General features: G+C 40.9%; 1 protein-coding gene across 3 annotated transcripts; it reads right to left on the reverse strand.

The window, feature by feature from the left end:
* Positions 1–2,855: 2,855 nt before the first annotated feature.
* LOC125517541 (nucleoside hydrolase 3) lies at positions 2,856–12,810 on the reverse strand. Of its 3 annotated transcripts, none has more exons than XM_048682743.2 (12): positions 12,531–12,809; positions 9,595–9,774; positions 9,351–9,461; positions 8,260–8,595; positions 7,458–7,634; positions 7,071–7,352; positions 6,227–6,349; positions 5,421–5,618; positions 5,083–5,318; positions 4,800–5,004; positions 4,384–4,689; positions 2,860–4,155 (listed from the first exon to the last, which is right to left on the reverse strand). In XM_048682743.2, exons 1-12 carry the CDS (start codon positions 12,711–12,713, stop codon positions 3,853–3,855), a joined length of 2,640 nt encoding a protein of 879 aa, XP_048538700.1. In that variant the 5' UTR covers positions 12,714–12,809; the 3' UTR covers positions 2,860–3,852. The 3 variants fall into 3 exon arrangements, with proteins under 3 accessions (XP_048538707.1, XP_048538700.1, XP_048538717.1); XM_048682760.2 differs by lacking the exon at positions 12,531–12,809 and adding an exon at positions 10,028–10,401 and having other exon boundaries at positions 2,863–4,155; XM_048682750.2 differs by lacking the exon at positions 6,227–6,349 and having other exon boundaries at positions 2,856–4,155; positions 12,531–12,810.
* Positions 12,811–13,131: the final 321 nt, after the last annotated feature.

A 13,131-nucleotide genomic window follows, 5' to 3' on the forward strand; every position in this document is an offset into this window, starting at 1 on the left:
TTTATTTTAAAAACTGAAATGCATCATTAGCTTTGAAGTATCTTTGTATTTATCTACTTGAGGAAAACTAAGGAAGAAAATTGATACATCCAAAGATATCATTAATTCCAAAGCATAATGATGTATTTTCATTGCAATTTATCATTTTATGGGAATAAATTTATTTATTGTAGGATGTGCACATATTCTTGTTTTCTCTTTGTGTGTGTACAAAATTCAAGAAAATTGGATACATAAATTTATCTATTTATTTATTTGAAATCCTTGTATGTTGTGTGTCATGTCGTCTAATATATCGATCCAATTTAGAATTGTTTCAAAGAAGTCCCTCTAAGACCAGTTTCCATCCAGATGTAGGAAGTTACAATAGGATCAAAAGTAGTTTCCCTATTGAATATATAAGTTAGGCTTTCAAATCCCTCAACTCGGGGTTAGGACGACTCAACAGATGCAAGTCAATATTTCTAAAATCCACCTCCCATGGGAGTCTGAGGAGGGTGATTGTATTCAATCTTTTGATAGTCCGCGTAATTGGACATGGTTGTTTACTTATATTCATTAAATGACATGGGAGGCTCTATAGTTGCCCAAGGTGAAAATATTGAAGAGGTCAACAAGAGGTGTGGGGTGATAGGAGACTATAAGTTTTAGATTTTCTCAACAACTTAAGGGATACTATAGATAAAGTGAGTTCTCTAGCTATGCACTATGGTAGGAACGACCTAAATGGCACACTAGCTAGATAGAAATCACAAGCACAAAGTAAAGGAATAGGGAATTTAATAACTACAAGTTGGAGACAAGTATGTATCTCGAAGTTCACATTCTTGGAGGAGAGCTAATCTCTGTTGGAGGGGTGTGGGCATCAAAGCTTCTCAAATGTTGTTGAGGATCCACCATTTCTCCTTAAGCCTCCCAACAAAGGAAGGAACTCAATTCACTTCGGGTTGGTCTTGAGGTGACAAGATGAAACTTTACAAACTTCTCCGGAGCACACCATAGCTGTAAGCTTCCAAAAGGACTCCAACCATCTAGGAACACCCACAACTCCAAGAGTTATAAGATCCATGAAGGATTCAAGGGGATTCAATTTTTTTGCTTGGGGAAAGTGTAGACCAAGATCTATTGAAATCAATGGAGGAGAAAGAATGGAGTCGACCCATTCCTCGTGGGTAAGAAGGGAGGCTTATATAGTCCCCCCCCCCCTCCCCCCCAAAAAATCCAACTATTATGGAGTTGTCATGTGTGCCCCAAAGGTTCTAGCTGGCTCATGGCAGTATTCAGGTAGCCTCTCAGGAAAACAGAGAGCTGCAACATAGGGGTTGCAAGCCTATATTGTGCCTGGAGGTTGTTTTAGAGACAACGTGAAGGTTCCAACCCCTGAATGTTTTAGGTTCTCTCCTAGGTTAACGAAGAGCTGAAACTCTACAGTCTGGAGGTTTCAGGGGACACCAGAGAAATGCAAAAACAATGATTAGGTTCTCTCTCTTGGCATTAGGTGAGTTTGTAGGTGAAACATGAGTTGATTCCCACCTATTTCTCCAAAGTGTACCATTTGTTTATAGTACAGCTTTCATGAATCACTAGGATTTCATATATTTTCTCTTTTTGGATAAGGGAATGAGGGGGGGGGGGGGGGGGGGTCTCCAACCGTGCTTGCTTGCCTTCAAATGTGCCAACACATTTAATACATTAAAGCACATGGTTAGATCACTCTTTATCTGATGGAAAATCCAATCTATCACGTCTATGGGATGGTTCGTATCCGTGGATTTTGCCCCTAGTTCTTGACTCTACTCGATTCTGCCCTTAAAACACATTTTAGGTCACACGAATGCCCTTTGATCGTTTGACCATTGATTTGAAAATTCATAACAAACTCGTATGAACTCATAAAAATGCAAATAAGACATCAAAATGTTTAGAAAAACATGACCTATATGTGTATGTTATTTGCATTCATGACAAAAAAACTATTTAAACTGCACGAGGTTATTAATGTTATTAAACCTAAAAAGGTATGGAAACTATTTTTTCATGAATGCAAATGACATGCATATATAGGTGATGTTTTTCTTAACATTCTGATATCGTGTTTGCATTTTTTTTTAGTTCGTATGAATTTTCAAAAGTTTGGTCAAATGGCTTTGACTAGGTCAAAGGGAATTCCGGCTACCTAACATGCTTTTTTAGAGGCAAAACTGAGCAGAGTCAAAAACTAAAGGCAAGGACCTTGATAAGTGCCGAATGTCAGGTACGAGCACATGACAACTTCGAACATTTTTTTTGGCAAGTTTACTTACGCAAAGATGATAGCTTCAGTTGGCAAGCATAGCAACTTTCATGCTTCAGTTTATTTTTAAAAGAAAATTGTCGTGTGTCACTGAGCATGACTGGAATTGCCATCGAAAATCGTCGAGGGGCGGAGTGCCACGCACCTGACATGTGGCACTTATCAACAGGGAATGGCAAAACTCACTGTCATTTACTAGGACTTCTTTTGTGTATACTTGTTTTGGCAAGATGTATTAGCCCACAGGCTTCGTTTGAGGAATATATTCGGATGTGTATGACTTACAAAGGCAATAAATGATGTGCACAATTCGGGCTGAAGCATATGAAAACACGGACAGACGATGCAACATCAGTCTTGTTCTTCCCCTTCTTGTATGATACGAATTTAGGTTCCTATTTGTTGTACTGTCAGACAGTGGGCTATGACTAACAGTAGGCCGGAGAAAAAAGCAATGAATGGGACACATGGTCTGTGGAGATATGTGAACCAACTAACAGTGGGCTCGGAAGACATACGGACTTCCCCAAAACTCCCTTAGTTTGAGAACGATTTGAGAAAAATCGGATGTCCGGACCAGTCCACACATTTAACAGTGGGCCCAGAAAACATACGGACTTCCCCAAAACTCCCTTAGTTTGAGAACGATTTAAGAAAAATCGGATGTCCGGACCAGTCCACACATTTGATGACTAGTGTTGGATGGCTAAAAATGTCCGTACAGTCCGTGTCTAGACATTGGGTGATCCGCGTTGGAGTTGCCCTCACACCTCCCGGTTGTGCCTGCCCATGAAGCATTGCAACAAGGTGAACTCTGCGACAGCAGGGGAGCCGATAAATCTCCATGATGCCATCGTATTGCCTGCCATTGGCAGCGGCCTGCTTGACCCGGGTGGTTACAAATCATCCACCAGTCGCCGAGAACTCCGACAAGCGATAGCTTTACCCACTGTTGGGTTCCTCTTCTTTCCCCCGAGAATGAGAACATGGGTGGAAAAATAGATTGTGGTTGCAAGGCACCAGAGTGGATGAGTCCAAGGAACTTACTGCTCCGGTCTCAAAAGTTCAACGCATCTGTTCTGCTTGAGATGGGTGACCAATTGAGTCCAGTGTTTATGCTGCTCCATGATCTTGACATGCCATATTTTTCAGAAACCGTCGAGAATTTCCCGCTGAATCATACTCCAATGAGATCTTTGAAGCTTTGTCGTGTCGGAGAGTCAAGCATAGCAGCAATTCAGGGAAAACTGTAGAGGACAATGTTTTCTTCGACAAGGGAACTTGATATGATACCGTTGAGCACATGATGGTTGTGGTTTGTGAAGCAGAGAAAATGAGAAGAAAACAAAGTTGCTTCTAAGATATTTCATTCATTGTGAAAAGATAAATCTATTGTACCAGTGCAGTCACATACAGGTCCAAAAACTGCAAGAACTTTCCTATCAATGCCAACAAAGGAGCAAAGGGCTTACACTCTTCCGATAAGCTGGGGCATCTAATCCAGTAAGGAAAATGAACTATCTGTTCGTTTCAGTACCGCTAATACTGTACAGAAGTAGTCAGCGTACTCTCAAGTTATCTGGTTGCCTGCTCCATGATGCCCTCTGTTCTGCGAAACTACCAATAACGGCAGATCGCTCCATGTTGCCTAAACGGTTGGCAACACGACTGTAATATTCGTCGCTATCGAAATCCACTAGTACCTTCACCAAATTTGCGCTCTGTTCGTCGACTACCACCTGTCCATCCGTGCTTGTTGTATTGTCAGCAATAATGCTTATTGGCTTCAGTAATAATGAATGTTGCATGTTTGATCCTTCCACCAAATAAACAGCACCAAGTAGTTCTCCCAGAAATATACCCTATGATTATGACAATTCGCGGGCCAAAAAATATGATAAGTACTTCTTAAAAATAAGTATTGAATCATGTATAAAAGTAAACTACAGTAGTTTGAGATGGAATAGTTGTGGCATTGCAGGTTTGGTATCCTCGGTATTGATTAAAACAATACGAGCATGGCCCGTGGGTCAAAACATTTTTTTTAAATTAAGTCATAACAGAGAACATAAGGAGCTGAAGACATGTACCATATGATGATACAGCTGGTGCTTCTGTTGCAGGTCATGCAGCAATGACAACAAATGGAGGACAAAACTTGATTCTGGAGTATTTTCAGCATACTCTAGAGATTCAAGGAGAGTCTGAAAGGAAGAAGCTTTTCTCTGAGAGCTAAGAGGAATCAAAGTGATATCCATAGTGGATTCTAGAACTACTTTTGCAGCTAGGGGATCAAGAAACAGATTGAACTCCGCATATCTATTAGATGGAACAGTGAACACGTTGCCGTTTGAATCATTTTCATCTCTGATATGGCCTCCAACAACATATACACTCTGCAGAAGAGAGAAACATGTAATCAATATTAACAGTGCTAAAGATGACGTTATCATAGTTCAAAATGCAGTTCATACTGCATGAAACCAAAAGATATAAAACAACTGACCTTTATTACAGAACTTGCATTCCTGTCAGAGAGCACAATATTGGCCAAATTTGTAAGAGGTCCATTGGTAAGTATAGTGATCTTCTCACTTGGATCAAGTTGCTTTTTAACAGACTGCCAAACTTCAAAAGCCAATGGTTGCCGAAGTTCCGGATTACCGGTATTTCTAGGAGCGCCATGTTCTACTGAATTTTCAGCAGTGTACCTAATAATTCAAATAACAGAGTTGTAAATATTAGGCCACGTTCATTACTCAGATGTGGGTCATTTGGTGGAAGGATACCTTCTAGGACTTTGTGGCAAAGATCGAGCTAGTCCATACAGAGTGTCAGAGTCGAGAAGTCCACCACTCCCTTGGGGAATAGCATTGACATACTTGCAGCCAAGGATTCCAGTGCCTAACGCGGTGGAAGTGCCACGGCCAACAGGAATGTCATCACGACCCATCATATGTAGAATGTCATAAACGATATCAATAGTTGCGGCATTGGCCCAACCATTGCCGCTGACGAAAATCCCCTACAGCCATGATAGCAAACATACTGTTGTAGAGAAAAATAGAGACAAAAATCATTTTATTGTACGGAGGCACATTACTGCATCGTCGCAGACAATTGGTACCTTCAAATCTATTTCTTCAACAGGCGCCTTCAAGAGATATATAAGGGAGACGAAATCTCCAGCACTCATGTCCATGTCAAAGATGGTTACTTTCCCTCTACTTTTGTTAACAAAGTTTGGCTTGTAAAGAACCTCTCTGTAGAATGGAAATTGTGCTGTAATGTCGAAATGGCCTGTGTTATCACGGAGAGTTAAGACCTGCAGGCCACAGTTCAGCTATTACTATAATAAGAACCAATATGACACACACAAATGATTGCTGACATGCTTAGAGGCAGATTTTGTTTCATATTACATGTATGTGAGTGCAATGTGCATTGACTCTTCCATGTAGTACAACTCTGTGACTGGAGTACATAATTTAGGTTGCTCTTAAGTAAGTACAAAAGGCTAATGATAATGGACATCCAGGGTAAAGCAGCAATACTGGGCTGGCTTAATGAACGTGAAATATTTATTCTTTCGGTATGGCACTCTGAACTCAGGAGTGGCGCTCACCCCAAATCCATTTTGGGGAGGTTTTCTGATGTAGGATAAACAAGCTCAAAATCAGAAGTTAAATTGAATTATCAAAGAATATGGATGCAACTTGTCTATTGTCACATAAGGAATCAAATTAGTTGTAAGCTGAACGTGATAACTGTATTGTTTTTCCTTAAAACTAAGACAATTGCACTGTACAGGCTACATTGATATTTTTCAAGAAATTGCAAAACTTGTGTCTCGGTGCATTACAAAGAAGAGAACTATTAACCTTGTGAGTTGTGAATCATACGGCCTGCAAGGTCGTGTCGCGTGGAGCTTACCTCTAGGAAGCTCTTGAAAAATTCCCTATCCAAACGGCTATTTTTATCCACATTTGATTTAGCCTTTGTGGCAACACGAACACGGACTGCTTCTAGACCAGAAATTTCCTTAGTGTATCCATCCTAAGAACAAATATAATTAGCCAGTAGTTTGTCATACACAGTATAATTTGTTAATTCACTTGCAACATGGGAACACTCTTCGTCCACCATTAAACAGCAACTTTTGCACCATTCTCCTACTTCATTTCATCATTACTATCTCCATTCATAAATACAAAAAACTTCCTAGAAAATGTGCGGTCAAAATTTCCTAACTTTGATTTGCAATATAAAATAAATTTGGATTGGTAAGGCATAAATTAAATAATTACATTTCACTACAAGTATTCACGTAATATATAATTTCATACTTTTCGTTAACATATACGTATAACATGTCAGGGTGGACCCAAAAGAAATGTGGAGTGGGGGCATTTGCTATGATTTTTTTTAAATTAAGCATTTTTTCTCAAGTATTTAAAAAGATTTGTGAAATTTGAGCCCTTTTTGGGTCTGCCCCTGTAAAAAGCGACAGTCAAAGATACGTGTTGGAGACTGTCTCAGTGTCTAAAACATCACCAATTTCCCAACAGAGGTAGTAAATTATATATATGTTAGAATCAAACTTGAGTTCCATTAAACAGTCCCTTTTTACATTTTGTTTTGGGCAATAGCAGGACATGGTAGATAAAGATATGGGTCGGAGAAAATTTAATGTAGCTTCATTGAAATTAACGTAAGTCCACTATATTTTATATAAACAAATTGTGCAACTGTAAAAATCAATTTGACTATACCATACCTCACATCTTCCTTTCCTACTTCCCTCTATAAGACAGAAGCCATCTATAATTCCAGTTTGAACATGACCACTATGAACTCCACCCTTTTTAAGACCAAACTTGGGAACAGCATGGCCATCGAATAATGGGTTTGAGCCATCATATATGCCATATGGTTCATTTGAAGTTATTACTGTAATGTTCATGTATTCCAGCTCAGCAAAATCATTTCCATGCAGCTTGTCATTGCGCATGCTAGAGATGGCTACACCAGAAGTAAAGGAATCCCACATAAAATAGCTCTGCATTAGGCCAAGAAAACAAAAAGGAAATGATAAGGAAAAAAGAAGAAAAATCCTATGTTATACTGAATTAAAATTTTGCAAGGGCGAAGAATATGAACCTACTGCATGGAATTGATCATCAGGCCATGTGTCTCGAGCCATTTTCAATGACTTGAAACAGTATTCTGCCTCAAATGTACTTTGGTGTTGTTGGAATGCATAAAAGAACTCTTCATTGACTGGAATCGTATTAGTTGCATCAAGAGGGACAAGTGTGATTGGAATGCCAGAATGAAACACCTGAAGTGGTAACATATTAGATAATTTATTGGCGTACTAAAGAGACACAATTGTGAAGTAAAGACAGGTTCCAGTATAATCAAGTTATTATATTAAGTATGAAAGGTCAAGTTTATATACCAGTAACAAACACCTAATGCTTATCTCGACAGAAGAATCATAGCTCCTGGCTTTTTATAACATGAAACAAATATGAGGGATGCCTAGGAGGAACTAGGCACCGAACTTTATTAAGTGAGAAGTAAGGATTGAACCCAAGCTGGCTACCCCATCAGTAGTGCTAACTCCCAGCTTCGATACAGAAACAAATTCACTCTTATTCTGAATTCTTCTATATATAGCTATATACACTATAATCTACAATATGATTGTGCAGGCACTTAATCACAAAAGGGAAGTAATAAATCTACCGTGTATGTCAGCATGGAATTTTTTACTAACATTAGCCTAAGAATGTATGACAGAAACTAGAGCAAGAAATGAGACCTGACTATGGCTTTGCTTCTTGGGAGGAATTTCCAAATATAGAGATACAGATTTGTCGGAAATAAGAAATTCCACTTTCAAAGTTTAAGCAAACAAAAAGGGTAAGACAGACAGCCTCTTTGAAATCTAAGACGTATACCTGATATGCAGCAAAAGGATCTCCAAATATGTTGAATTCTGCATAGGGATTGGTACTGTAACTAGAAAACAGGTTGCCAATATCACCGCATTGCTGTGGTGTACAAGCTGTGGTAACATCTTTTGGACAGCAACCTGTCGGGTTCTTCGATCTCACACCACCACCCATAGTGTATATGTGTTTGACATTTCCTTTCAGGTGTGGATAAGTCATGAGGAAAATGGCAAAGTTTGTATGTGACCCTGTGAGAATGACGGTTGTAGGGCCAGCAGATATTGTGTCGATCATTACTTGCTGTGTTGTAGGTTGCTGAAATGGTATATATCTTCTGTTTCCCTGTTTTATAGATTAAAAATAGGTAACTTGGAGCTGGTAATGAATACACAGATAAGCAGAGTACCACTTCATATTTCTTACGGAAAGGACACTAATGTGATGGTTTCATATCATAAGTATTCCTCAAATTGCATTGTTTGTCCCCAGGACTGGTTCACCACGGACGATATACATATTCTTTCTGTGAGGGCAACAAAAACATTTTGTATATTGTGTCCTTTTATCAGACAGTGTTTTCACTTATCACCACAGATTCTCCATAATCAGCTTGTCCTAAAACTACCCAAACATCAGGTCAAATATGACCAGTTTCCGGAGACATTAGACAAATAAACAACTTTTGATTTATGTCTTTCAATCTATATATGCAGAAATAGTCAGAGAAAATGATCTAGTGAATGGATGTAATTCCTAACAATAGAAAAATAGTTAAAACAGTAACACAAATGGAGCTCTGGGAAAACTGTCGATAACTCTTGAGTTCCTTTGTTCCAGCAAAATGAGCAGCAGCTTAGGATGCAAAAGAGGAGGTAAAACAGAGCAAAGCGTGTTGTTTGGAAAATGTTATGTGTGACTTAAGGATTTTAAATCAACGATAGCTGCATCTCGGTTGTTCAGTTGTTCAGACTTCTTTCTGCTTCATAGAATGATTAAGCTGCGAGATAATGCAGTGGTGGACAATCGACCAATCTTTTGAACATCAAAATGCAATACCTGTACAAAGGGGAATGTAAAATTATGCACGCGGCATATACCTGCGGAAGGAAGCTCCTCCTAATTCCCCAGTTTGTGTCAATGTCCAACCGTCCACCACCTTCCAGAGGAACAGCTTTTCTGTACCGGCAGTCCCCGACAGTTGTGATCCCCTAAAGTTTAACCTGTATATTAGTACCTACATTTTGAAAAAGAGAATCACCTAGAACAAGATTTAGATGTCTTTGCTTGATAAATTATACCACGTAGTATAACAGCACAGCAACTGTATGAGGAAACACATACCTGGTCAATCAGAGGTAAATAACCGCCAACGTTGGGATATATGGTGCCGGCATCTGATATCCCACCGTCGCCACCAATGCCAACCAGAATGTCGTCGCGGCCCATCATGTAGAGGATGTCATAGAGATGATTCACAGCATGCCCGGCATCACTCCACGCGTTCACATTGATGGTAACTGCCTGCAGATGCATACAAGGGAAGCAATTTATCATGTTCTTGTGAGCAACTGCAAGAGAACCGTCTAGTCATCTACTGCTATCATGAAACTGTGTCGTCAGAGATTTGCAGAACCGTAGTGAGTACAATAGCTTTACCCTAGTGTAACAAGATCACAAATTCACAACCACCTACAATTTGGTCTTTCAATTGTTCTTGAGTGGTCAGCGAGAAGAATGAATAAACAGAAATAACTTAGCTGTCCCGGTCTCTCACCGTTAATTATCTTTCTTCCCCGGGAACGAGGAAGACTCAACTTAATCACTTCGAGCGCCCCCTGCCACGTGCGCTGGTCGTTCACCGGCGGCGGCCACCGGCTCCGCGGAAAAGGAGAGGGGAGGACCACCATCGCCACCCCATTTCGATGAGCCGGCACCCGATCCCAACGCCGCGCCGCCACCTTGGTCCTCGCAGCCAGACGTCGCCCTCAGCATCGCTCACTGCCACGCATGCTAGTACTCTACCAAGTCTCGGTAGCTCCGCATGGCCGTGGGCGCGTTGCCGCATCGGCGCATCCTCGCCGACGGCGGCCGACTTCGTCGACATCTGGAACTGTTTTTTTTTTTTTGAGCGAACAATCAGGAAGTGGGTGACTGGTCCACAGTTCACAAATTATGAGCACACGGCCCAAATCCACCACAAGTAGAAAACCTGCTACGCTTCGCTTCTTTGTATTTGGGCCGGCTTCCTGCCTGAGCACTTTGGGAATGGGCTTTTTTTTTTTGCTAGAATTAGTTCGAATTCCGCCACCCCTCAAAAAAGAGTTCAGATTCCCCCAAATTTTATATTTAGAGATTGAGACAGTTTTCAAAGTGTAAAAAACATTCACTGCTAGTATTGCAAGTATATATACAGTAACCAAGAAAATCAAAGTACTATACTAGAAATATTTATTAGTGTGTGCACATGCAAATTTTGCACACGCATATATGGCACATTCTAACATTGAGCTTCTCCCACGTCGAGCCACATCATCAAAAGAAGGATTTAGGCATTAGATTCAGCTTATGTGTCACGGATTTTCTCCAAGTAAACTCATATCAACTTCCCGATTTTCTTCCACATTTTTCATCACTCCAGTAACATCAGCAAGTGGAATTTCCAATAAGACAAAAGCTTCTATTGACATTTTTATTTGCTCTCTCATAGATGCATAGTATACTTCTTCAAGAAAGATATATTTTTCTAAAGCACAGGAAGTGGTAGACTAAAAGTATATGCTAACAATAGTTCAGATATATTCTAATCAGATAAAAACGAAATAAGAGAGAACAATATGAAAGTTTATCATAGTGCCCACTTCCATGAGCATGAGAAAAGGAATCAGAAGCTGTAAACATATATACACCAACTTCAATGCTCCAACCGACCAACCGTGGGAAATACATTTTGTTATTCACATAAGTTCCTTTGGCCAGATTACTTTCGGGAGATACGGCTCACATATAATGTGGCAGCGCAATATAGTAAGCAAAAGGTAAGATTCTACATCACCGTCTTGTCTACATCACTAGCTCGTACTTTAGTTATGCCTGGCTAATGACACTGCCACAGGCCAGCCAAATTCGATCTATTTTATTAGGTCAAAGTTTGCAGTTAGAAGGTTCTGCGTTCGTTTCCTTGCACAAATGCGAATTTGGCAAGCAACCAGTGTCTCGGGGACAGTTGTAGCTCAACTCGTTTAGAAAGTGATCGGTATCTGGTTCCGGACGTTGTAGTGATCGAAAACTTGGCTTGGAGGACGCATGAGTTGCAAATTCAGGTAACAAGATGATGCTTGTCCTCACACCTTAGGTCTAATTTGGAAAATGCAATGTTTTTTATTCTTTCAGGGAATAAATATTTGTCGTACCGCTCCAGGAATGAACAGCAGATTGTTATAAGTACTTGAAAATGGCAATTTTTTGAAAAAAAATACACGCAAATTGTCATGCCTACTATATGCTTTAAATTTTCATAAAAAATACTTTTTATGTCGTGAGAGAAAAAAAATCAATGATGTAGAAAGCAAAACAACATAAATTTACATAACGCGCAAAACCTGTCGATTTCTACGATTTTTAAAAAAGTACCCACAAAAAAAACTCATAATTGGATAGCCAATTCTCACTAATAATCCACCCCCTTGAATTTCACTTTGTGGACCCTTCCCTTGTGTTTCCAACCAGATGTTGCCACCTTTGGCCCGTAAGTTCAATTTCGTGGAATTAGTCCGTAGGTGTAGCAAAACTCGTGAACATGATTCTTTGTGCAGTCAGAGTCCATTTGTTCTACTGTACAACTACATGGTTAGTCAACAGGCACGGTTTTGTCTGGCCATGTTTAGTCATCTCACGTCGCTCCTATGTATGAACAGTCGTTCTTTTAAACTAGCGATCAAGATCACGATTTAATTGTCTTGCTGCATTGATGCTTCAGTCATGAACATATCTAACTACGCAGAAAGTTCTAACATCGACTTGTTTCATTCCACTTCTTGATAATTAGTGCAGTGGTTGATGTCACAAAGCCATATGCATGCTGGTTAACCGACAACGTCTTGTCAAATGGGGCTAGAAAGCATAGATTCCCGTCTTAAATCAACCGGTGGAAGGCATCCAACTACCGATCGACATAGCTAATGCGAAACCACGTATGCATCCGACGAAGGAAATGAAAGAGGTAGTCAAAGTAGATCATATCGCTGGTAATTTGCAGGCCACCGCAGCGCTGCACGTACCTTGAGCTCGAACTCGGAGCGGTTCTGCTTGAGGATGTACATGAGCGCCAAGAGGTCGTCGGTGTCCATGTCCGTGTCCAGCAGAATCCGCTGCGGCGCCGCCTGATCCGCCGCCGCCGCCAAGACCATGATGGCAACCACGGCCGCCGCCACCGTCCTCCTCCACTTTTCCATGCTAACCATACCACCCTCACCCCGAAGAAAGAACTGGCAGCTAGCTAGTAGCAAAAGTATACTGTAAATTATCAGCGAGCAGTTAAGGTCTGCTGGTGGACTGGGCGATCGAGCTACGGCCATGGCGGGCTATTAAATGCACGCGCGGCGAGAGAGGGGATGCCATGCCCCATGGCCCATGGCCTATGCCAGTGGAATCTTAGGGGCATCTCGCGATTAGTCTTGTCACTTACCGACCTTCCGCTTGTACTGTAGTTGTATTGCGCAGTACACTCCTCTCGGTCTCGTGCCATTCCAGCATTCGGTGCCATGCCATGCCATGCATGCTACTCGGGTCTCTGTCAAGCACCCACGAGATTGCCGGCCGGCGTGGCGTTGCATTATTTGGGACCGCCGCCGGCGTGGCCGCCGCCCGCCGCTAGCTCCC

The sequence above is a fragment of the Triticum urartu genome, chromosome 1A (assembly GCF_056163025.1).
Source record: "Triticum urartu cultivar PI428250 chromosome 1A, HENAU_Tu73, whole genome shotgun sequence".
In the NCBI taxonomy this organism is placed as follows: Eukaryota; Viridiplantae; Streptophyta; class Magnoliopsida; order Poales; family Poaceae; genus Triticum; species Triticum urartu.